General features: G+C 35.5%; 1 protein-coding gene across 7 annotated transcripts in view; it reads right to left on the reverse strand.

The window, feature by feature from the left end:
• The window catches only part of PRKACB (protein kinase cAMP-activated catalytic subunit beta), a 155,036-nt gene that overhangs the window by 5,807 nt on the left and 124,313 nt on the right, over positions 1-24,916 (reverse strand). For all 7 annotated transcript variants that reach the window (XM_043460853.1, XM_043460850.1, XM_043460855.1 and 4 more), the window contains 2 exons: positions 22,758-22,880; positions 6,547-6,711 (listed from right to left, as the gene is read on the reverse strand). In XM_043460853.1, coding sequence (XP_043316788.1) covers positions 6,547-6,711; positions 22,758-22,880 — 288 coding nt within the window. The remainder of the gene's footprint in view (positions 1-6,546; positions 6,712-22,757; positions 22,881-24,916) is intronic.

Consider the following 24,916-nt stretch of genomic DNA (forward strand, 5'->3'; position numbering starts at 1 on the left):
CAGTCGCTTCATGTCTAGCCAGGCAGTAATTTAGGATCACAGCTATTGAGCCAATCATCTCTAGAAAATGACTGTACAGTGTGAGCTGTCCAGGCCATTTTCTTCCATTTCTGTCTTTCTGCCAGATGACTTTGACTATTTTGTTGTTCATGAGCACTTGGTCAAAGAATAAAGACTATGAAAACTATTCAAATTTACTATCATTTTTGCACTTATCTACATACTTATCAGGGACATGATACTAAAACAAATGGCTATTTTTAAAGTACTGAATTATTTCTCTTTGTAAATTATCCAGAGATTCCCAAGTTCATTTCTGTTAATCATCAAGATTTACTATCAATCAATTTGCCCAATACAATAACCTGTTATACTGTGCTACTTCTCAGCAGATAAGCTGTTTAATCTAGATAAACCAAGCTCTTTGGAAAGGGCTCATCATTTAGATGAGCAGTAGCAGTTCTACCCATTTTAAGAGTAACTGTTTAAAATGCATGAGAGGGAGGTGGGAGGGGGGATCGGGATTGGGAATAAAGACCTGCCCTCTGTAGTTGAAATAAAAAAAAAAAAAAAAAATCAAAAAAAAAAAATTATCTATACAAGTGTGCAAGTCAGTGAATTCTAATAAGCTTACAGAGCTGTACAGCCATCAGCCAGCCCAATTTAAAAGTATTTCTACCACTCAAATGTTCCCATGTGCCCTCTTACGGTCTTTCTCCCACTTCCTCCCCAAGCTGCCAGCAGCTACTGATGAGTCTTCTACCTTTGTAGGTTTACTCCTTTTGATCATTTTCATATAAGTAGAATTATATAATACAAATATAACTGTATTTTCTGTCTGCTGGTCTTCACTTAGCATAAAGTTTTACACATGTTAAACAACAACAAAAAAAAATAAAATAAAATACATGATATGCATAGAATAGTAAATATTGGCTAAGTAACAGGAGAAATGTTTATTTCTAAATATAAGTTTTAAAATATTCAAAATACATCATAAATTTTTAAAATATTAATAAGGACAAACCTCAAGGAAATCTAATTAATTCATCTAAATATAGCATTAATTAACAATACTATAACAATAAAGATAGTATAGTGATAATTACAAAGGGATATAAATGATTTTATAGAAAAATATAAAATTCAAAAATTAATGAGGCAAAAATTTAAGAGGCCAATATCCACAGAATTAATTTGTTTTCATTTCCAAGGTATAAATATAATTCCTATCTTCCTTAAATTTCCCAGAGAAACATGGAAAATTTCCAACCTAATTTTATGAATCTATATAATTTCAACTCCAGAAAAACAAAAACTACAGGTTGATAAAATTTAAGACTACAGAAGTAAAAATCCTAAATAAAGCTTTAGCAAATTAATTTCAGGCAGATATTAAAATAATAATACCCTATGATTAAAGGGTATTCATTTCAGGAATGTCAGGATATCTCACCAATATAACTCTTTATACTAACATGTCAAAGAAGATAAAAATACAATATACTGGCAGTCAAGGATATTTCCTTAACCTGATCAAGAATACTTATCCAAGACAAATGGCTAATATCTTATCTGGTGGTAAAGCATAAAAAGCATTCCCATTCAAAAGAGAACAAGATAAGAGTGTTCAACAGGCCCACTATTTTAAAATATTATTCTAGACATTCTAGCATATACAAATAAAACAAAATGGAAATAAAAGATATTAAAAAGAAGACAAATGACACCTCTACCCACTGTGATGATCTTCCAGTAAAATCTAAGGAAACCAATAGCAGAATTTACTTATTAAGGTGGCCAATCATAATAAACATAGAAATGTTTTCTCCCCCATACTCTTAATGGGAAAGAAACGTACTCACAGTAGCAACCAAAATATCAATTTAAGGAAAAACTTTGAGAAAGAAATTGGACTTGTATGAGGTAAGGGGTTTCTAAAACTTTACCAAATAACAGAAAATTTTGAATAACTGCACAAATATAACATGTTCATTATGAAGAAATTTCAAAATTTTGGTTTTCTTTTAATTAATACACATAATCCCAATTAAGATCCCCCAATACAACATAAACATTTGGGAAGACCAACAAAACAGAGGAATTACTGCTTATTGGGTACACAGTTTCAGTTCTATAGGAGCAGGTTCTGGAGATGGATGGCGGTGATGGTGGCACAACAGTATGAATGTACTTAATGTCCCTGAACAGAGCACTTACATTTGGTTAGCATATTAAATCTTATGTTATATGTACTTTACTACAATAAAACTGGAGAAAACTGAAATATGTATTTTTTATAAATATTTATACAAATTCCACATATTAAATATATAAGTATTTTGAAAATTGAAAAAAATCACGTTAGAAACCTACCTAAAATGATGTGGTGGTTCCCTGATGGCTCAATGAGTAAAGCATCTTCCTGAAATGCAGGAGCTGCAGGAGACTCGGGTTTGATCCCTAGGTGGGGAAGATCCCCTGGAGGAGGGAATGGCAACCCACTCCAGTGTACCTAAAAAGTCCCATGGACAGAGAAGCCTGGCAGGCTACATAGTTCATGGGGTTGCAAAGAGTTGGACGTGACTAAGTATGCATGTACAGTCTGAAGTTGAGGGGAAAGTGAAGGCCTGGAGGAAGCAGATTTACTATTGAAGGTGGTTACTAAAGTCATTGGAATGGACTATAGTGAGGAAAAGCACAGAAATAAAAGGAAGAAATATGCCAACTGTTAATAGAGATACTGTCTGAATGATGGGATTATGATGATTTCAAATCTATTTACTTAACAAATTACCTCATGACAACTGTATGAAACACACCTCAACCAGCAAGAAAAATAGAACCAATCTATTTAATTTTTCTCTCCAAACTATTTTCTTTTGCATTCACTATTTTAACCTAAATGTTGAGGATGAGAAATCTGATGCTTTAAAGTAGTTAAGTAATTTGCTTGAACTCTCACTCTTAATGGTTGGCTGATCTGGGATTCAAATCAGTGTCTACCTAACCTGAGTTCACACACTTTTTACTGCCTTCTGAGGCAGTCTTCCTACTCTGAAAATGCTCAAAGCATAAAATTTAAGCAGAGAATATGTAAAAATCTATGAATATCTTAAGAAGCAATGTATTGCTCTATGGTTTGGGCTTTATTTTAATCTTTCTCTTTAGTGGCTAAGTCATGTCCAATTCTTGCGTCCCCATGGACTGTAGCCTGCCAGGCTCCTGTGTCCATGGGATTCTCCAGGCAAGAATACTGGATTGGGTTGCCATGTTAAAAGATCTTTAACGAACAAAGCTAGTGGAAGTGATGGAATTCCAGTTGAGCTATTTCAAACCCTAAAACATGATGCTGTGAAAGTGCTGCACTCAATATGTCAGCAAATTTGGAAAACTCTGCAATGGACACAGGACTGGAAAAGGTCAGTTTTCATTCCAATTCCTAAGAAAGGCAATGCCAAAGAATGCTCAAACTACTGCACAATTGCACTCATCTGCCACGCTAGTAAAGTAATGCTCAAAACTCTCCAAGCCAGGCTTCAGCAATATGTGAACTGAGAACTTCCAGATGTTCAAGCTGGTTTCAGAAAAGGCAGAGGAACCAGAGATCAAATTGCCAACATCTTCTGGATCATCAGAAAAGCAAGAGAGTTCCAGAAAAACATCTGTTTCTGCTTTATTGACTATGCCAAAGCCTTTGTGTTGATCACAATAAACTGTGGAAAATTCTTCAAGAGGTGGGAATATCAGACCACCTGACCTGCCTCTTGAGAAACCTGTTTGCAGGTCAGGAAGCAACATTAGAACTGGACATGGAACAACAGACTGGTTCCAAATAGGAAAAGGAGGATGTCAAGGCTGTATATTGTCACCCTGCTTATTTAACTTATATGCAGAGTACATCATGAGAAACCCTGGGCTGGAAGAAGCACAAGCTGGAATCGAGACTGCTGGGAGAAATATAAATAATCTCAGATATGCAGATGACACCACCCTTGTGGCAGAAAGTGAAGAGGAACTAAAAAGCCTCTTGATGAAAGTGAAAGAGGAGAGTGAAAAACTTGGCTTAAAGTTGGCTTAAACTTTTCAACATTCAGAAAAATAAGATCATGGCATCCGTTCCCATCACTTCATGGCAAATAGATGGGGAAACAGTGGAAACAGTGGCTGACTTTATTTTTTTGCTCCAAAATCACTGCAGATGGTGACTGAAACCATGAAATAAAAAGACGCTGACTCCTTGGAAGGAAAGTTATGACCAACCTAGACAGCATATTACAAAGCAGACACATTACTTTGCCAATAAAGGTCCGTCTAGTCAAGATTATGGTTTTTCCAGTGGTCATGTATGGATGTGAGAGTTGGACTATAAAGAAAGCTGAGCGCCAAAGAATTGATGTTTTTGAACTGTGGTGTTGGAGAAGACTCTTGAGAGTCCCTTAGACTGCAAGGGGTCCAACCAGTCCATCCTAAAGGAGATCAGTCCTGAGTGTTCATTGGAAGGAGTGATGTTGAAGCTGAAACTCCAATACTTTGGCCACCTGATGCAAAGAACTGACTCATTTGAAAAGACCCTGACACTGGGAAAGATTGAGGGCAGGAGGAGAAGGGGACAACAGAGGATGAGATGGTTGGATGGCATTACCGACTCAATGGACATGAATTTGGTGATGGACAGGGAGGCCTGGCGTGCTACGGTTCACATGGGGTCACAAAGAGTCTGACACGACTGAGTGACTGAACTAAACTGAACTGAAAGGGCTAATGTGATCCTGGAACTGGGAATTTGAAGAACCCAGAATTAAATACGTTGTTATTTAGTCGCTAAGTCCAGTCCAACTCTTTTCAATCCCAAGGACTGTGCCCCCCTCCCCCCCTGCCCAGGGTCAATAGTTCATGGGATTTCCCAGGCAAGAATACTGAAGTGGGCTGCCATTTTCTTCTCCGGGGGATGTTCCCAACCCAGGGATTAAACCTGTGTCTTCTGCATTGACAGGTGGATTCTTTTACCCCTGAGCCACCATGGAAGCTAATATAGATGTGATTTAACAGCTCAAACAATTTAAAGCATTTAACCTTTCTAAGCTGATTTTCTTATCAGTAAATTGGAGAAAATGGTATCACCTATCCCATAGAATTACTTCAAAGATTAAAATGAGACATTACAGTGTTGCTTTTATAAATTTTAAAGCACTACATTGGTGCTAGGAAATTTAGGGGAAATATGGTATGTTTACTTATTCCTGGAGGAATAAGTGAGGCAACCCACTCCAGTATCCTTGCCTGGAAAATCCCAGGGACAGAGGAGACTGGAGTCCATGAAGTGATAAAGAGTCGATATGACAGAGCATGAACACACAATATTTATTCACTACATCTAAAATCTATTTTAAGTTGCTCTGGACTTTGTTCTTGACTACATAACACATTCAGTTGAGATAATAATGCTAACGGCAATGTTTCATGAATTTAATGGTTAGAGAGTATCTGAATCCCTCTTTGAGATACAAAGGCTGTACTGGACTCACATTGCTTTGGTCTTGCTATGTTTTCTATCTGCTGAATTAAAATTTTTTTTAAGTGTTAAAAAAACCTTTTATAAGACTATAAATTAGAAAAATGACTATTTACAATTAGAGCATTTACATTTTTTTCCCATGGAAATTCACTCATATGGCTTCATAGCATTATTAGATATGGCAAATTTTGGAGACATTAGATGTTTTGGTTTTATAGGAAAAGAAAAAGAAAAAATTAACATATTCAAGATGAAAACACTTCATATGAATTATCTTTAACTGGGCATTTAAGAAGGAAAAGGAGAGATAAAGGTAATTCAGCAAAGCAAAAGTTTTTCTTAAATGTCTCAATTTATCCCAAAGGTAAAGTAATGATGATTGAAAAATATCTTAATGAATCCAACAATTAAATGTTACTAAATCTGGCTGTGTGCCAATTCTGGGTAGGTGAGTATATTTGTTTACATATTGTCTTACTAATGTGACTTTACATCAGTTTTGAAGTGCAAATTATTAGGACACTAATATGTACTTGCCATGGCATTATGAAAAATAAAAGGTATGGGTAGGAAAAATTTAACAAAGAAAATATTTCCAATTGATGATCTATACAGACATACACTTTCCCTTCTATCAAGGAGAAAACTCATTTAAGTTGTGAGCTATAAGGTTCTTTGTTGTTTAGTCGCTAAGTCATATCTGACTCTTTTGCAACCCCAATGGACTGTACTTGGCTAATCTCCTTTATCCATGGGATTTCCCAGGCAAGAACATTGGAGTGGACTGCCATTTCCTTCTCCAGGGATCTTCCTGACCCAGGGATCAAACCCACATCTCCTGCATTAGCAGGCATATTCTTTACCACTGAGCCACCAAGGAAGCCCTAAAAGGTTCTTTGAGTCTTGCGTAAGATTAATTCAAAAGGTAAAAAATACTAAAAGTTTGTGCTAAGTTGAAGATACCTCTACTACATATAATTTAAATAGTAACTTGAAAAGCTTTTAAATTAAAGAAAGAACAGGCTCACCTTTCTCTGGTAAATAGCAATCCAATCTGTTGTGGCAAACCACTTGTGAGTTTTTATATCACTCACACCATTCTTTAGATTTCCAAACCGCTTTGTTAAGTCTACCTGCAGTAGGTTCCTTAGAAGGTCCTTGAGATCTGAACTGAAGTGAGAAGGGAATCGAACCTGCAAAACAGACCATGTGGTAAGACACACATTCTAAGATTCAAGACATCTCTGAAAGGTATTTTTTTAAATGTGATCATTATATAAACATAAATATGCAGTGCTGACTTTCAAATACTTTTAACTACATACTTCAGTCTCCACAGTAGTCTTTAAAAAAGATAATTATTTAAGTGAATGAATTAAAACTGTTCTCTTAAGATCTTGCTTTGGTCATAAACTATGGAGCTACTATTGATGTGGCTGAGAATCGGACATGACTGAGTGACTAACACTTTCACCTTCACTCCAGAAAAATGGACCCCTCTCCAGAAAAATGTGCATAATTACAGAACTTTTCCAGCAATGTCAGAAGGTTTACCCATCTTCAAGACAGACCCCTTGGATCCCATATTATAAACTTTTGCCTTAGAAACAAATTTAAACTTGTAATTTAAATAGAAAAAGCAGCATATGAAAGATATCAGTATGCACATTTTTTAAAGAGATGATCAAAAAAGCAGTCTAAAAATGATGATAAAAACCCACACTGCCTTTCATAGCATAGGAAACCACTTTTCTTTCACTAGTGGGTGACTTTTGAGTACAATTCTGCTATTATGCAATAGTACAAAAATGATTTAGGTTGGTTTAAAAGCAGTTTCCACTTTCTATATTGTGAAGATTTTATAGTTAGTTGATTGGCCTCCAGTCTTAAAAACAAAGAAAAAAACTCCAAATAAGTGAAGATGTTATATATCAGGTAATCAATAAAATAAAGTACCAGTCATTGGAGACCTAGGTCTACTTTCTGTGTTGTTTAAACACTCTTCTCTAACTCTCTATTCCAACCTAACTCCCAGTTCTCCCCCTATTATTAATATGAGTACTGAAAAATTAAAATGGGTACTATTAAGGGATGATTTTAGAATGAATAGCTACATCTATGCCTCCTTACTATTTTCTTTCATTATTACGTTTTCTCCATTGTCCTATGCATTTCCACTGCCCTCTTCCCCATCAAACACACAGGTATGTATGCATATAGCTACATGTGTGTGAGCACGTGCACTTTCATTTTAATCCCATTTTCCTGTTGTGTGTTCAATTTCATGCTCCCACCCTCACTAAACACGAACACCATTCTCTGGATTATCATGGCTTTAACTTCAAACTGACCATAAATCTTGAAGAAATGCTTTAAAGGGTTAATAGATACATTTCTGAACCAGCATTCTTTCTTTGGTTCTCTACAAGTGCCACCGGCACCTGTAACTTGCACTGTGTGTCATGACATAACCTCAGGTCATCTTCACCATGCGCTCATTCGTTTAACTCTGCTGCAGTATCCGTGCATGTATGTCTCACCCAGACTGTGAATTTCCGGAGGGAAGATACTGTGTCATTTTTGTGTTTGTAGTTCTAGGATTTATTAGACCACTTAAAATAAGACAGTTCACCCATCTGACAATAGTGTATTGAGTACCTACTATGTGCCAGGTACTATTCTAGGTGCTGGATGCACAAACAGTGAACGAAAACAAGTCTCTGATTTCTTGGCACTTACATCCTAGTTCAATATGACATTCTTGATGAATACAGTATTAACTGTATTCTATTAGTAAATACAGAGAAACTAAGATTCAGAGACATTATATACCTTCCCAGTCATCACACCAGAAAGCAGCAGAACTAGACTCGAAATGTAGTCTTAGAATTCCCAGCCCCATGAATTTTACTCTTTATTACACTTCAAACATATAGAACTTCTTAATTTATATTCTGACTTTGAAAAAGTTCAACGTACTCAACATAGATTCTTATGTTTTCAAAGCAGAAGTTAAAACAGGATGCAGAGCTAGAAATTTATGGCAATACTAGGTTCATCATCATAGTCTTCTGACTGCCACTCACAGCTAGTCTGTAAATAAACGTTTCTCAAAGTGTGGTTCCAGGGATCACTTTCATCCACTAGGAAGCAGATTCCTAGGGCTTACTTCAAAGGTGATAATGGTACTGACCTGAAAATCTGAGCTGCTGTCTCTAAACAATTCATCTATACATGAAAGTTTGGGAAACACTATTTGCAATGCTATTTACTATGTTAAGCAGAAGTTGCTTTTTTTTTTTTTTTTTCCCTGCTAGTGACAGATCAAAAAACAATTTTAGTATAAATTGTTTAGTATAAATAAATCACCATCATAACAGAAGAAAACTAGTACTTGTCTCAAGTAACCAGACTATTTGAAAGTTGAAGGTTTGGCGTCAACTCATATTAGCGACTAAAAAACCTCATTTCTGCAAAGCTTGCATTAGTACAGATTATAAGAGGTTATATGTTCAAAAAAAAAAAAAAAGACATGTGAACTACCACCCTCTCTAGTTCCTACTTTTGACACAATGGCTTCTTAGGCACTGTGCCAAACACTTTACATGCACTGGCTCATAAAATCCAAAATATAACAGCTAAGTAAGTATGATTGCCCCCATTTTATACCTGACACAATTAAGACCTATAAGGATTAAGCAATTTGCTCCAGATTACAGAGATAGTAAGTAGGGGAGCTATAATAGCAAACCAGGACTCTGACTTCAGGGTACATACTTTAACTTCAGGTTACTGTCAGGAACCTTAAAAAAGACTGAAATTTTATCTTAAAAGTATCTGCACATTTCTTTACCCTACTTGGAGTAAAAACTAGAGAATACAAGGTATTCAAAGACACACCGTCCACTTTAAAAATACCACAATTATTTATAAAATGATTATATTCTAATTTTGTTTAGATTCTTAAGAAATAACTTATTTGAAGTAGACTTCCAGGACTTCCCTGGTGGCTCAGATGGTAAAGCATCTGCCTACAATGTGGGAGACCTGGGTTCAATCCCTGGGTCGGGAAGATTCTCTGGAGAAGGAAATGGCAACCCACTCCAGTACTCTTGCCTAAAAAATCCCATGGACGGAGGAGCCTGGTGTCCATGGGGCCGCAAGGAGTTGGACACGACTGAGCGACTTCACTTTCTTTCACTATCTCCATTTAGATAGAGGTTTCATGAACTGTTCAATGTACTGTGTCAGTTATTCTCCCCTTCATGATGTTCAGAATGATAGTGATGTACTACAAATAAACCTTTTGAATTCAGGTAATATGCAATGAAGTGGATAAAGAATACAGACACCTAAATAAAATAGTTCCTTACTTGGAATGCAAATACAGTGATGGTCTTGAATTAGTTAATGAATATGTTTATTAGTTTAATCCTCAGAACAGTGTTTCTCAAGTGGGAAGTAGTGGTAGAGGGTTGCAATGGTAGATAACAGAATCATTTGGGAAACTGAAATTCTATACGTGTCCTCCTCACTTCCACATCACACCTTCTTTTCCCCCAGAGATTATGATAGGTAGCCCACACTCCCATAGTAAGCCATATTAATGATGGGTATTTGTCATATCCTTAAAATATACTAAGTGGGAAATAATGAGAATGATTGTGAAAATGTTTTCTATGATTGTTCTGAAATGTAATCAGAAATGTAGGTACTTTGTTTACTGAACGTTCCAAAGAGCTATGTTGATTCATTAACTGAAATTAGCAAAAAACAGAAAATAAATGAAACATCCAGTCCCATCACTTCATGGCAAATAGATGGAGAAACAGTGGAAACAGTGGCTGACTTTATTTTTTTGGGCTCCAAAAAAATGACTGCAGCCATGAGATTAAAAATGCTTACTCCTTGGAAGGAAAGTTATGACCAATCTAGACAGCATAATAAGAAGCAGAGACATTACTTTGCCAACAAAGGCCCGACTAGCCAAGGCTATGGTTTTTCTAGTGGTCATGTATACATGTGAGAGTTGGACTATAAAGAAAGCTGAGCACCAAAGAATTGATGCTTTTGAACTGTGGTGTAGGAGAAGACTCTTGAGAGTCCCTTGGACTGCAAGGACATTCAACCAGTCCATCCTAAAGGAGAAGGACTGATCTGATTGGAAGGACTGATGTTGAAGCTGAAACTCCAACACCTTGGCCACCTGATGCAAAGAGCTGACTCATTTGAAAAGACCCTGATGCTGGGAAAGATTGAGGGTAGGAGGAGAAGGGGACGACAGAGGATGAGATGGTTGGATGGCATCACCGACTCGATGGACATGGGTTTGGGTGAACGGTGGAAGTTGGTGATGGACATGGAGGCCTGGCGTGCTGTGGTTCATGGGGTCGCAAAGAGTCAGACACGACTGAGCGACTAAACTGGACTGATGTTTTAAATGGAAGACTTTTATTTATAGTATGTTAACTGGGAAATACCAAAGACTTCTATAATGGGAAAAACGATGAACTCTTCCTTCAAAACTTTATCAAATTCTGATATGCATTGTTCCTTTAACTATTATCAATTCTAACATATGTAGATATAGAAAGTAAAGTCAGAATTCTAGAACACTGCAGCTAGATGGAGTTTAATTTAGTCTAAACGTTCATTTTAAAGATAAGGAACCTGTTTTTTAAAAAAATAAAAATAAGGAAACTGAGCTCCAGTGAGACTATCAATTCAGCTTCATTGTTGGGAAAATAACTTGATTCTCCTGACTCCTACATCTTTCTTCAGGCCAGGATAGCACAAAATATGTGATAGGGCAAATAATGTGAAAGCAGCTGTAAAGAGCTAGATTTGGAAAAGAGACAATCTAACCCCATTAAACCAGTAGATCTAAGTGATAAGGTTATTGGAAACTGGGATTATTTAACACGAAAGAGGGCTTTGTGCAGTATATGCTCCTTAAAGTGCTTGTTGGATGTTTATCCTCTAATATTTCCTGTTTAGGATTCTTTTTCAACCTTTAGAGACCAAGTTTGGAGAAGGCAATGGCACCCCACTCCAGTACTCTTGCCTGGAGAATCCCATGGATGGAGAAGCCTGGTAGGTTGCAGTCCATGGGGTTGCTAAGAGTCGGACACGGCTGAGAGACTTCACTTTCACTTTTCACTTTCATGCATTGGAGAAGGAAATGGCAACCCACTACAGTGTTCTTGCCTAGAGAATCCCAGGGATGGGGGAGCCTGGTGGGCTGCCATCTATGGGGTCACACAGAGTTGGACACGACTGAAGTGACTTAGCAGCAGCAGCAGAGACCAAATTACTTCTGAGTTTCCTAATGATATATTCTTAAGAATAAATCTACTTCTGTAGTGAGGTATTCAATACATGATGTGCAAAATACACCACATTAACAAATTGAAAGATAAAAACCATATGATTATCTCAATAGATGCGAGAAAGCCTTTGACAAAATTCAACACTCATTTATGATTAAAACTCTCCAAAAAGCAGGAATAGAAGGAACATACCTCAACATAATAAAAGCTATATATGACAAACCCACAGCAAGCATCACCCTCAATGGTGAAAAATTGAGGCATTTCCCCTGAAATCAGGAACAAGACAAGGGTGCCCACTCTCACCACTACTATTCAACATAGTGTTGGAAGTTCTGGCCACAGCAATCAGAGCAGAAAAAGAAGTAAAAGGAATCCAGATAGGAAAAGAAGAAGTAAAACTCTCACTGTTTGCAGATGACATGATCCTCTATATAGAAAACCCTAAAGACTCTACCAGAAAATTACTAGAGCTAATCAATGAATATAGTAAAGTTGCAGGATATAAAATTAACACACAGAAATCCCTTGCATTCCTATATACTAACAATGAAAAAACAGAAAGAGAAATTAAGGAAACAATACCATTCACCATTGCAACAAAAAGAATAAAATACTTAGGAGTATATCTACCTAAAGAAACAAAAGACCTATACATAGAAAACTATAAAACACTGATGAAAGAAATCAAAGAGGACACAAACAGATGGAGAAACATACCGTGTTCATGGATTGGAAGAATCAATATTGTCAAAATGGCTATTCTACCCAAAGCAATCTATAGATTCAATGCAATCCCTATCAAGCTACCAACGGTATTTTTCACAGAACTAGAACAAATAATTTCACAATTTGTATGGAAATACAAAAAACCTCGAATAGCCAAAGTAATCTTGAGAAAGAAGAATGGAACTGGAGGAATCAACCTGCCTGACTTCAGACTCTACTACAAAGCCACAGTCATCAAGACAGTATGGTACTGGCACAAAGACAGAAATATAGATCAATGGAACAGAATAGAAAGCCCAGAGATAAATCCACGAACCTATGGACACCTTATCTTTGACAAAGGAGGCAAGGATATACAATGGAAAAAAGACAACCTCTTTAACAAGTGGTGCTGGGAAAACTGGTCAACCACTTGTAAAAGAATGAAACTAGAACACTTTCTAACACCATACACAAAAATAAACTCAAAATGGATTAAAGATCTAAATGTAAGACCAGAAACTATAAAAACTCCTAGAGGAGAACATAGGCAAAACACTCTCCGACATAAATCACAGCAAGATCCTCTATGACCCACCTCCCAGAATATTGGAAATAAAAGCAAAACTAAACAAATGGGACCTAATGAAACTTAAAAGCTTTTGCACTACAAAGGAAACTATAAGTAAGGTGAAAAGACAGCCCTCAGATTGGGAGAAAATAATAGCAAATGAAGAAACAGACAAAGGATTAATCTCAAAAATATACAAGCAACTCCTGCAGCTCAATTCCAGAAAAATAAATGACCCAATCAAAAAATGGGCCAAAGAACTAAACAGACATTTCTCCAAAGAAGACATACAGATGGCTAACAAACACATGAAAAGATGCTCAACATCACTCATTATCAGAGAAATGCAAATCAAAACCACAATGAGGTACCATTCACACTGGTCAGGATGGCTGCTATCCAAAAGTCTACAAACAATAAATGCTGGAGAGGGTGTGGAGAAAAGGAACCCTCTTACACTGTTGGTGGGAATGCAAACTAGTACAGCCACTATGGAGAACAGTGTGGAGATTTCTTAAAAAACTGGAAATAGAACTGCCATATGACCCAGCAATCCCACTTCTGGGCATACACACTGAGGAAACCAGATCTGAAAGAGACACGTGCACCCCAATGTTCATCGCAGCACTGTTTATAATAGCCAGGACATGGAAGCAACCTAGATGCCCATCAGCAGATGAATGGATAAGGAAGCTGTGGTACATATACACCATGGAATATTACTCAGCCATTAAAAAGAATTCATTTGAACCAGTCCTAATGAGATGGATGAAACTGGAGCCCATTATACAGAGTGAAGTAAGCCAGAAAGATAAAGAACATTACAGCATACTAACACATATATATGGAATTTAGAAAGGTGATAACGATAACCCTATATGCAAAACAGAAAAAGAGACACAGAAATACAGAACAGACTTTTGAACTCTGTGGGAGAATATGAGGGTGGGATATTTCAAAAGAACAGCATGTATACTATCTATGGTGAAACAGATCACCAGCCCAGGTGGGATGCACGAGACAAGTGCTCCGGCCTGGTGCACTGGGAAGACCCAGAGGAATCGGGTGGAGAGGGAGGTGGGAGGGGGGATCGGGATTGGGAATACATGTAAATCCATGGCTGATTCATATCAATGTATGACAAAACCCACTGGAAAAAAAAATAATAAAAAATAAAATAAAATAAAATAAAATCAGAGAAAGATAAACATAAAAAAAAAAAAAGAAAGAAAAACATCTGAAATAATTAAAAAATATACATATAATTGGAATACACCGAAGACCAACTGAACTGGTATTTTGAGAGTAGGCATCTATTTCATGAAAGCTTCATGAAGGCAGAGGCCCCAACTGATTTGCTATATCTAGCACTGGTCATATACGATGAGGTTAATAAATATACAACAAATGCATGGACTTAAATTCAATAAACACTGATTCAATACCATCTATATGCTAGGCACAGATGTGCTTGGGATATAGTAGAAAAACCAAAGTAAGACAAAGATTCCTGCCTCCACAATGTTCACATTCTAGTGAGAAAGAAACTTAGCAACAAACATGACCCTCTAAAAATGTTGTCATCCATCATTCCTGGCAAAATCTTTCTTTGTAAGGTCTTTAATTTTTTACTCTGAAGAAAATGGGGGTCACTGCAAGGTTCTGAAAGGAGTAACAAGATCTGACAATGCTTTTTAAAGAACTCCTCTAGTGACTCAAAAGACAGCAGTATCAGTGGAGGTGGTAAGAAGCAGCTGAATTCTGTGCATATTCTAAAGATAGAGGCAATATGGTTTTCCTATGCATCAAATATGGTTTGAGAACGTTGGGGGTGTTTTGGTCTGAGTAGCTGAAATTAACTAAAAGGATGATGCTGCCATCAAATGAGATGGGAAAGATGGTGGGAGGAACAGATTTGCTAAGGAAAACAAAAATCTGTCAGTTTTAGACAGGTTGAATTTGAGATATTTATTAGACCTCTGAGTGGAGATCTCAGGAAGTTGGATGCTAAACTATGCAACTTATGAGTCACGTATAGCTAGTATTAAGCTTCCCTGGTGGCTCAGATGGTCTGCCTGCAATGTGGGAGACCTGGGTTCAATCCCTGCGTTGGGAAGATCCCCTGGAGAAGGAAATGGCAACCCACTCCAGTACTCTTGCCTGGAAAATTCCATGGATGCAGGAGCCTGGTAGGCTACAGTTCATGGGGTTGCAAAAGAGTCAGACACGACTGAGCAACTTCACTATCTTTCTTTATAGCTAGTATTAAAAGTTATACAGAGGATGTGACCACCAATGAAAGATGTGCAAAAAAAGAAGATCAAGCTAAAGAGATTTAGAAGGAAAGATGAGTAGGGATAGTGATATATGTACATATACAGCTGATTCATGTTGTTGCATAGCAGAAAGTAACACATTGTAAAGCAATTATACTCCCATTAAAATAAATTTAAAAAATTAAAAGAATGAGGATATAAATCCAAGCATTCTAGCATCCCCTTTTTAAAGAGTTTCACGAGAATTATATGTTTTTTTTAAGCCAATTAAGAAAAAAAAGGAAACATGAGTAATTCAGGAAGAAAGCTAAGATCATGAAGAGTCACTGAAGTCAAATGAAGGAGTAGTGAAAAAACCACTGAACTAGATTCTATTTCCTGCTTTGCCACTAACTAGCTTTTATCTTGGAGAAGGAAATGGCAACCCACTCCAGTATTCTTGCCTAGAGAATCCTGTGGATGGAGGACCCTGGTGGGCTGCTGTCCATAGGGTCGCACAGAGTCGGACATGACTGAAGCGACTTAGCAGCAGCAGCATTTATCTTTGGGCTATTCGGAGCCCCGATTTACCTACATATAGGATAAGGGAGTTAAACTAAATAAAATGGAACATCCTTGTCATCTCAAGAATTCTACTAAGCTATTTCTTTGGTAGAAAGAATACCTGGGTTCCAATCCCAACTCCAGTTCTTTATACTTTAGGCAAACTTCTACCTTTCTGATAAGTGAGATAACCTCACTTATCTCATCTGTAAAATGATAAAAGTATATTTCATCTGGCAGGTGTGAAAAGAAAATAGGTAACTTTTATGAAACTGCCTTTTTTTTTCCCGGCCATGCTGTACGTCTTGTGAGATCTTAGTTCCCTGAGCAGGAATTGAACCTGGGTCTACGGCAGTGATGGAGAAGGACATGGCAACCCACTCCAGTATTCTTGCCTAAGAAATGCCATGGACAGAGGAGCCTGGTGGGCTACAGTCCATGTGATCACGGAGTCAGAATCACTGAGAGACTGAGACTACGGCAGTGAAATACCAAGTCCCACCCAGCGGACTGCCAGGGAATTCCCTATGAAACTGGCCTAGTATCTTACAGGCACTAATTCAATACATGTTTCATTTTAGAATAATATCTTAATGATCTGAAGCTGAATTTCCAATTCAAAAAAGGAACCTAGAAGTCAGCAATATTTATCATTATGTTTCCAGACTACTCAAGGACAAAGTGTACTAGAAAAGTCACTGCAGAGTATAATAAGTTCCTCTTTTCTTCTTTTCTCATGCTCCCTTTTAAAATTGTAAAACAAACAAATTCTCTTCTTAAGGCACTTAAATTTGATAGAGTGAGTAAGAGAATAGACAACTAAAGCATTGTTTTATAAGGACAAAATTGTGAATATAGCTGATACCTTCTTAAACAACTTTGTTAAATTATATTACACAATATGTTAAAATAACTATGAAATTAAGTTTGAACTGAGCAAACAACCAGATATTTGTTCGGTTGTAACATCAATTATAGTCTTGTGCATTTTGGTTTTAGAAATAACTATTACATTCTAAAAATTTAAGAGGAAGTTATATCTAAGAAGAAAATCAGTGCATGTTGTTATAGTATCCATCCAATCTGGATGATTTAAATTCACTCATTTTTAATTTTAGAAACAAAGTAAGACAAGAGTCAAATTTGTCTACTTTTAGCTTAATCACAGAAATTACAAAGTTGATCTCTGATTGAAGAGGAGAAAAGTTTTACTGCTATTCTTCTGAAGTTATGGAGGAAAAGACTGTTCAACTAGTAACATTTTATCCTGCATCAGGATAAAATTTACTGGGCTTAAATGACTCAAAAAGTTTGTACACAGTCAATAATCTGTCAAGTTCTGCCCACATTGCACACTGGGATAAATTTTAAGAAATTCTCTCTCTAAATTAGTATAGCTCTAAGAAATTTATGATCCTAGTTAAAAAATTATCTAGAAAAACTGAGCATTAGTTAACTTAGTTAACTTAACATTAGTTAACTTTTCAGAACACATAACTTTTCATACATACTTTCTAGCAGATACGGTGCTAAGTTCTACACTATCTCATAGGACTCAGTCTCATAGGACTGGATCCTATATACATAAGAAGAAACATCTAGGACATTAACAAAATACTTATATTAGTACCATGATTGTGGGCTCTCTGATCTGTTCTCACCTATGCAGAAACAGTGCATAGATATAATGAATTCAGATGGTTGCAGAAGGCTATTATCCACCCCATCCTCATTCCATGTTCTGCAAAGCAAGTTGCAATCATTTGCCCATAGGACTCCTAAGGTAAGGACCATCTCACAGCAGGTATTAAGAAGAATTTAAATGTCCACAGCAAGGTGTTAAAAAACTGCCCTGGATTTTATGCATATAGTATAACTGCTTTTGTATTTTATGAAAATGACTATTGAGTACTATAAGTGTCTTTGACTGTAGCCATGGCCAAATAGAAAATGGCAGTTTAATTTCTCAAAAAAGTATTAGTGGGGCCTTTGAAAAAGTGTAGTGGTATATCTGCACATGTGTATTTTATTTAGGAATATACAGAAAAGAGATAATATAGCAGGTTTGAGACTGCTACCCTTGAGGAAGGCCTGGCAGCAAGTTTGGCCCCTGGCAGGTATCTGGGAATTGGAATGGTCACAGTTCCAGAAACTGAAAAGAAATTTCCCTCACTGCACCTAGATTTACTACAAACAACACGGCTTATGCTGAACATTTGCTTTTGTTGTGGGAATCGCAGATTCTGGTATGTGCCTGACAGAAGATATATATCTGATCCCAATAAAATCCTTGGGCCTTGAGTTTTTACTGTACCTCCCTGGTAGACAACATTTTATCTGTTGCCAAAATTCATTGCTGGAGAAATAAAGTTTGCCTTTTGACCCCTTTGGGCAAGGACTCTTGAAAGTTTGTGCTGGTTTCCTCTGGACATTACCGTAAATGCCTTTTCCCTTTGCTGATTTCACTTTATAAACTTTCTTGTAAGATACATTACAATGAAGGTACTTATTACAATGTAAGGTATTCATTCCCTGAGTATCACTATATGCTGAACTTTGTGAATCTTCCTAGTGAATCACCTAACCTGGGGGTCGTCTTGGGGACCCTAGGCACAAAAGGGAATAGTCATTTGGCTGCTAATCAACCATACTTCACTTCATGTGAATGTGGAAGGCCCTTCAGGAAAAAAAATTAACCGATTCTTTTTGATCATTCTGTGTATACCTAGGTTTATAACTTGATATTTTGTATAGTGTCTTCTTGTACATATTTGGTGGTCATTAAAAATGGAATAAAACTTTAGGAGCTAAAAATATCTTTTTAATTACATAAATCAAAAATTCTTGGTTTCCACACAGCTATTACTTGCTTGCCACCTTATTTGCAAATATCATTTTTCAGTACAATGTTAACCTTTGCATTTCTAAGAGTAATGAAGCCAGATAGAGTTGCTGTGGAAACCATTACTGATTCTTGTTATAGAGTATATGACACTGAGGTATTAAATTTAAAGACTATATACAGAAACTCAGCATATGTATTGCTAGGATGAGGCATAGTCAATGTGGGAATTATAAGAGTTTTCTGTTAACTAGGCATTTCTAAACCTGAATCTTAATACGGTATGAATAATTTGACATTTAAATACCACCTACTCTGTTTTTTATTAAAGGCAAAATATGTGTAGGCGAGAATCTAACAAGCTGATTGATCATCTTTCTGTGCATTGAAAAGTATCAGTTTGAGCTAAAATACTGTAAATAGAGAAAGAATGTAACAATCTAATGTTCAAATGTACATATGTTAGTGAACTAATCACTTTATTAAACTTATTTATTTGAACTTTGATAAGTCAATGATACCTATAATCTTTATATTAATAACATGGTTTCAGAAAATATACTCAACATAAAATACTGTTGCATAAAATAACACGCTTTTGAAAAAATCAGAAAAATTCTGAATGAAAAGTATGTTTTTAAATATTTGACATCACTAAAACCATTAAGAAATTTTAAATACAAATATAGGATCTGTAAGACCAAAACTGGATTATCAAAGACATGAACAATTAAAAAATTTGAAAACAAGTTAATCTCCAATTTGACTTTTAGCTGCTAAACAGAGAGACAATAATGCTTTATAACGTGGATAGAGACAACTTCTAGTTTGAATCTGAGTGCCGAAACAGATGGTTTTAGTGGAAAATGTGAACATGATTTCATATTTACATAATACAGATCCTAGGGATCACTCAATAATAATGTTTTATTTTCATGAATTCTACTTTAGATGAGAAAAGATAATAAGAAATGAAAACAACTCTATATCCATTATGGGGAGAGATAATCTGGCACCTTTAGTTAAAAACAGCAGTATACCAAACACCTTATCATATCTAATTAAAAATAAAAAAAAGTCATATTGTGATATAAAATTCTATGTTCTTATTCTTCTAAGATGACCAGGATTTAAACTGTTATAGTTTTAGAATATATGCAGATTTAAATTTTACACTAACATTGGATCCTAAATGTTAAAGTTTGATATGAACATATTCATAAATAGCCAAAAAAAATTTTACACAGTCTACAATGATTGACAAATAGAGGCCTATTTACACAGATGAAGATACACTTGTTTTAATGAAAGTAGTTTTCCTAAGTAAATAAAATTTAGTTATGACAATAGCATCCTGTCAGAAAAATTGACTCCTATGAAGTTTCCCTGGAGGCTCAGATGGTAAAGAATCTGCCTGCAATGCAGGAGACCTGGGTTCGATTTCTGGGTTGGGAAGATCCCCTGGAGGATGGAATGGCTACCCACTCCAATATTCTTGCCTAGAGAATTCCATGGACAAAGGAGCCTGACAGGCTACAGTCCATGGGGTTGCAAACAGTCAGACACGACTGAGCCACTTTCACTATGAAGTTAAGGATGTTTAAGCAATATAGTAAAGATTCAAGAACTTTGTAATTAACTAATTAAATTATTTGGAAATATTACTATAATTTCTGCACTCTCAGTCTTTGTATTAGTAAAATACACTTCTCCCATTCAGTTATTTAAAAGTATTTTAGTATATGGCCTTTGGTCTTTATGTTCTCTTGAGATGTTACATCATTACTTCTCAAATTCTTAAAAAAATAAATCACTGCTTTTTGTCTATTAATTTTTCTTGATTTTTTGTTTGTTAATCTTAAAAGTTCTTTTGACTTTTAGTATTCTGTTGGGTGAAAGCAGGTACAAAGATAAGAAATCAGAAGCCTAGAGATCTACAAGTGTAGCAAGGACAGCAGTAACACTTAATTACCTAAATATTTCATTCTGCCTTTCTATATTACTTTAGTGTAAATCTTTCAATACCTAGCTTAAATATCTCTAAGAGGTGTTCATTTTTCACCTTTGACATAGTTTAAGTATGTGCTCTTTAGTAAGTCCCCTAGTTTGTGAACACTGCCACAATGTAGAACTTTTTAAAATGCAGTAAAACAGAACTGAAAATATTGTGATCTCTGTAGACTGCATATACACTATGACATATGGAACAATACTGTGTTGAGATGTGGGTTCTAGGTGACTGGAGAGACTCATTCTATTTGTTTCTTATCCCTAAAGCCTAGCTATACAGTATCCATAATTTAAATTTGAGACTTGGTAAAAAAAAGATAAATTACATTATGAATAATCAGGGTACCTTTTGAATAGCTGATATTATGAATTTTAAGTTCATAAATAATAAGGGTCAACTTTCATATTAAATATAGAGGATGAATCTGGTTGAGATACAAAGTAACAGATTTTTCTTTTTTTCCTATCACTTTTCAGATTCTTTAAGAGTTTGATCAGATTTATTTCTGCTTTGATGTTGTTGTTGTTTAGTCACTTAGACATGTCTAACTCTTTGCAACCCCATGGACTGTAGCCCACCAGGCTCCTCTGTCCATGTGATTTCCCAGGCAAGAATACTGGAGTGGGTAGCCATTCCCTTCTCTAGGGGATCTTCCCGGCCCAGGGATTAGAACCAGGGTCTCCAGCATTGCAGGCAGATTCTTTACCATCTAAGCCACCAGGGAAGTTTAGAAAGCCACAACATACAAAACAGTCAATTGAATCACATCTCAAGGTAATGTCATGTCAAGATTGATGTTATGTGATCAAAAGCAAGCAAGCAAACGAACAAAAACTAATAGAGCATACCACATGGAGGAATAAGAAAAAGGAAGAAACTCTTCCTTCCCGTGAATTCTGTCAAAAATGTATAGAAGGTCTTCCAGGAATTTTTTAAAGCCTAGTTTCTTTTCTTCATGGTGAGAAGAATCAGGCTCATCTCTACTTAAACTGACAGCAGTATTTTTAAAAAGGACCAGAGGTATGAGTTAAGAGTCTATGGCTGACTGCAAACAAAATATTCTTGAAAAACAAAATTAGGAATTATAAATGCAAAAGAAGAAAGGTTAGTATAGTATTTCAAAATGTAATATACTCCGACTTATAGTATATCTACTCATATTCAAGAAAAACTAATGCCATTTCCATATTTGCTAAAGATCAATGGCAATTATAATCATATTAATGTGAAAAACCATTAACATCATTTCTTTGAATTCTCATCTTAAAAGGCTTATTTAGTCTATAATTGGGGCTTCCCAGGTGGAGCGAGTGGTAAAGAACCCGCCTGCCACTGCAGGAGACATAAGAGACACAGGTTTGATGCCTGGGTCCAGAAGATCCCCTGGAGAAGGGCATGGCAACCTACTCCAGTATTCTTGCCTGGAGAATTCCATGGACAAGGGGAGCCTGGAGGGCTACAGTCCATGGGGTCGCAGAGTCGGACATGACTGAAACGATGTAGCACACACATTTTATAATTATTTTCAATTTTGTGTTGTTTGACATAATTTAAACAAGTCTCTCCTAAAAAAGCAAGGGCATATAAAGACAGCCCCTAAAACTTCTCTGCAAGCAGATATCAACATGAAGTAACTAACAATTTTTATTTATTTGAAGAAAGATAGAAGAACTATGGCTATGATCCTGTATTTTACAAGTGATAATAATGATGGAAATTGCTTTATTATTTTGTTAATGTTTGTAAAATTGCCCTTTTTTACCTACAAGACTTCAATGATTCAATATTTACTGTATCTTAAATGAGTGCTAGATATAAGGGCAGAGTCCATGGATATTTTGATATTTTCCCCAATTTAGGGTAATATCCAGATGATATCAAATAGTTTCAATCTATAATGCTTAAAACTCATGTAGAGAGATAATCAGTAATTAAGGAATAATAAAATGTATTACTTACCTTTCCAGAAACAATTTTTTCATAAATCTGAATTGGTTGGTCTGCAAAGAATGGGGGGTAGCCAGCCGCCATTTCATAGATTAACACTCCTAATGCCCACCAATCCACTGCCTTATTGTAGCCCTAAGATAAACCAACACCAAATGGCAATCATTACTTAATTCACTCAGAGGATAATGAAGTCAAATTATTCCAAAATGATCTTCAAGCATATGAAATTTTTAAAAAGGCAGTTGCTGAGCAGTTATTCAGGATAAAATTAAAAAAAATATATTATGTCAGATTTGAATTAAACAAAGGGGAGGGTTTCCAGATATTGAAACTGAATATTAAGAAATACTATTAAATCTTCTTCCTAAAATCATTAAGAATATTAGAGACAATAAAATATGCCCTGTTTAATTGGGATAATTTAGTTTTTGTTCAACAATAGGAAGGGAATTGGATGAAATTACCTCTTAAAGCCCAAATTATTGTGTAATATTATGAATCAGATTTTCTAGAGAATACTTAGGAAAGGTCAAAAGTTTTGAAATGAAAGAGTAGATATTGTACTTCATGATAAATGCTCAAGTTGACTTCAAAATATATTGGTGGGTTTAGGAAGGTGAATATATTAGGGATAATCCCATCAAATCTTATTAAAACTAAAAGCTTAATGTGGAACCTAATGAATGTAAATATTTAAGTAAACTATCCATCCACTGTTTTTGTTTCTCGTCTCTAAAAGGTATACAGGAAAGATAACTAATTCATGGAGTTTTATGGGGACTACATCAAGTGAAAGGAAATAATGAATATAAAAGTGTGCTATAAACCAAATGTACAATTCTAAGGTTATTCTTAATTGGTTTTTTTTTCATGTTAAACTCACTAAAATTAAGATCTAGAAATATTGATAAGAAAATTAAAAAATTAATATGTTTATATAAAATTTGATAATCAGTGTCAATTGGCACAAAAGATTATGGGGAAAAAAAAATACAACCTTATCATGGAGAGAAATGAACTGAATTCTTGCCAGATCTTTTGGTATATCCACTTAATTACCTTCACCATTCTCTCTCTTCCAACTTTTCATTAAAATTTTAGCTTTACAAATAATTTTGTTTTCAAATTACTGGTTAAAATATAAGGATATAGAGATTCCATTTTTCTTTTTATTTCCTGATTCTGTATGTTTTTAAAGAGAGAGAGACTAGTAAAATAGGGATAACACTTTGTTTTGCTAATAGAAGTGGGCAATAACTATGCTTTTCTTTAAATGCAACTCGCTAATAATATATTTACAATGTTTTTTGCTATAACGAAAGCATATAATGTTAAAATAGATCCTTTTACCAAGTTCTGATTTCTATGTTTTAGATTGTGTGCTAATGTTTATAATAAGTATGCCACATGCTTTTAATACCCTAGTTAAAGAAAATTAAATCAATAAGAAAAACTAAATTATAATAGATAAATGGGCAAAGGACATGAACTAATGACTCATACATACACATAAAGAAATACCAAATGGCCATTAAAAAATTAAAAATCTAATAATCAAAGTCATGAGACTTAAAATAATTAGATATCAGTTACTATCTATCAAATTAATACTGATCTTTTAAAACAAGAATACCCAATGCTGGAGAAAGTGTGGTGAAACAGATACTCCTCAAACACTGCTGAGAAGTGTAAAATGTTACAATCTTTTTGGAAAGTCCTTTGGCAATATGTATTGAAAACCTTAAAAATGCTTATATCCTCTGACCCTGTAATTTCACTTCTAGGAATCTATCCTAAAAATAAAATAAATATCAATGCATATATCTTATCCTTTTCTCTTTCCTGGCTCCTGTCTGAGCCATTACTATCAGTTCCTCCTTTCTAGCTTTTACCACCAAGGGATGGAAGTAGAAAGGAAAATGAAAGTTAAACTACCCTTTTAGAAACGATTGAAAACTTCTCTCACCACATTTTCACTGTTTAGAAAAAGTAGAACTGTCTTCAATAAGATTATAACTATTTAATTGCTATAATGTTTCTATTTTTTTTAATTTATTTTTATTAGTTGGAGGCTAATTACTTTACAATATTGTAGTGGTTTTTGCCATACATTGACATGAATCAGCCATGGATTTACATGTGTTCCCCATCCTGTACCCTCCTTCCAC

This window comes from Cervus canadensis, chromosome 2 (genome assembly GCF_019320065.1).
Source record: "Cervus canadensis isolate Bull #8, Minnesota chromosome 2, ASM1932006v1, whole genome shotgun sequence".
Lineage (NCBI taxonomy): Eukaryota > Metazoa > Chordata > Mammalia > Artiodactyla > Cervidae > Cervus > Cervus canadensis.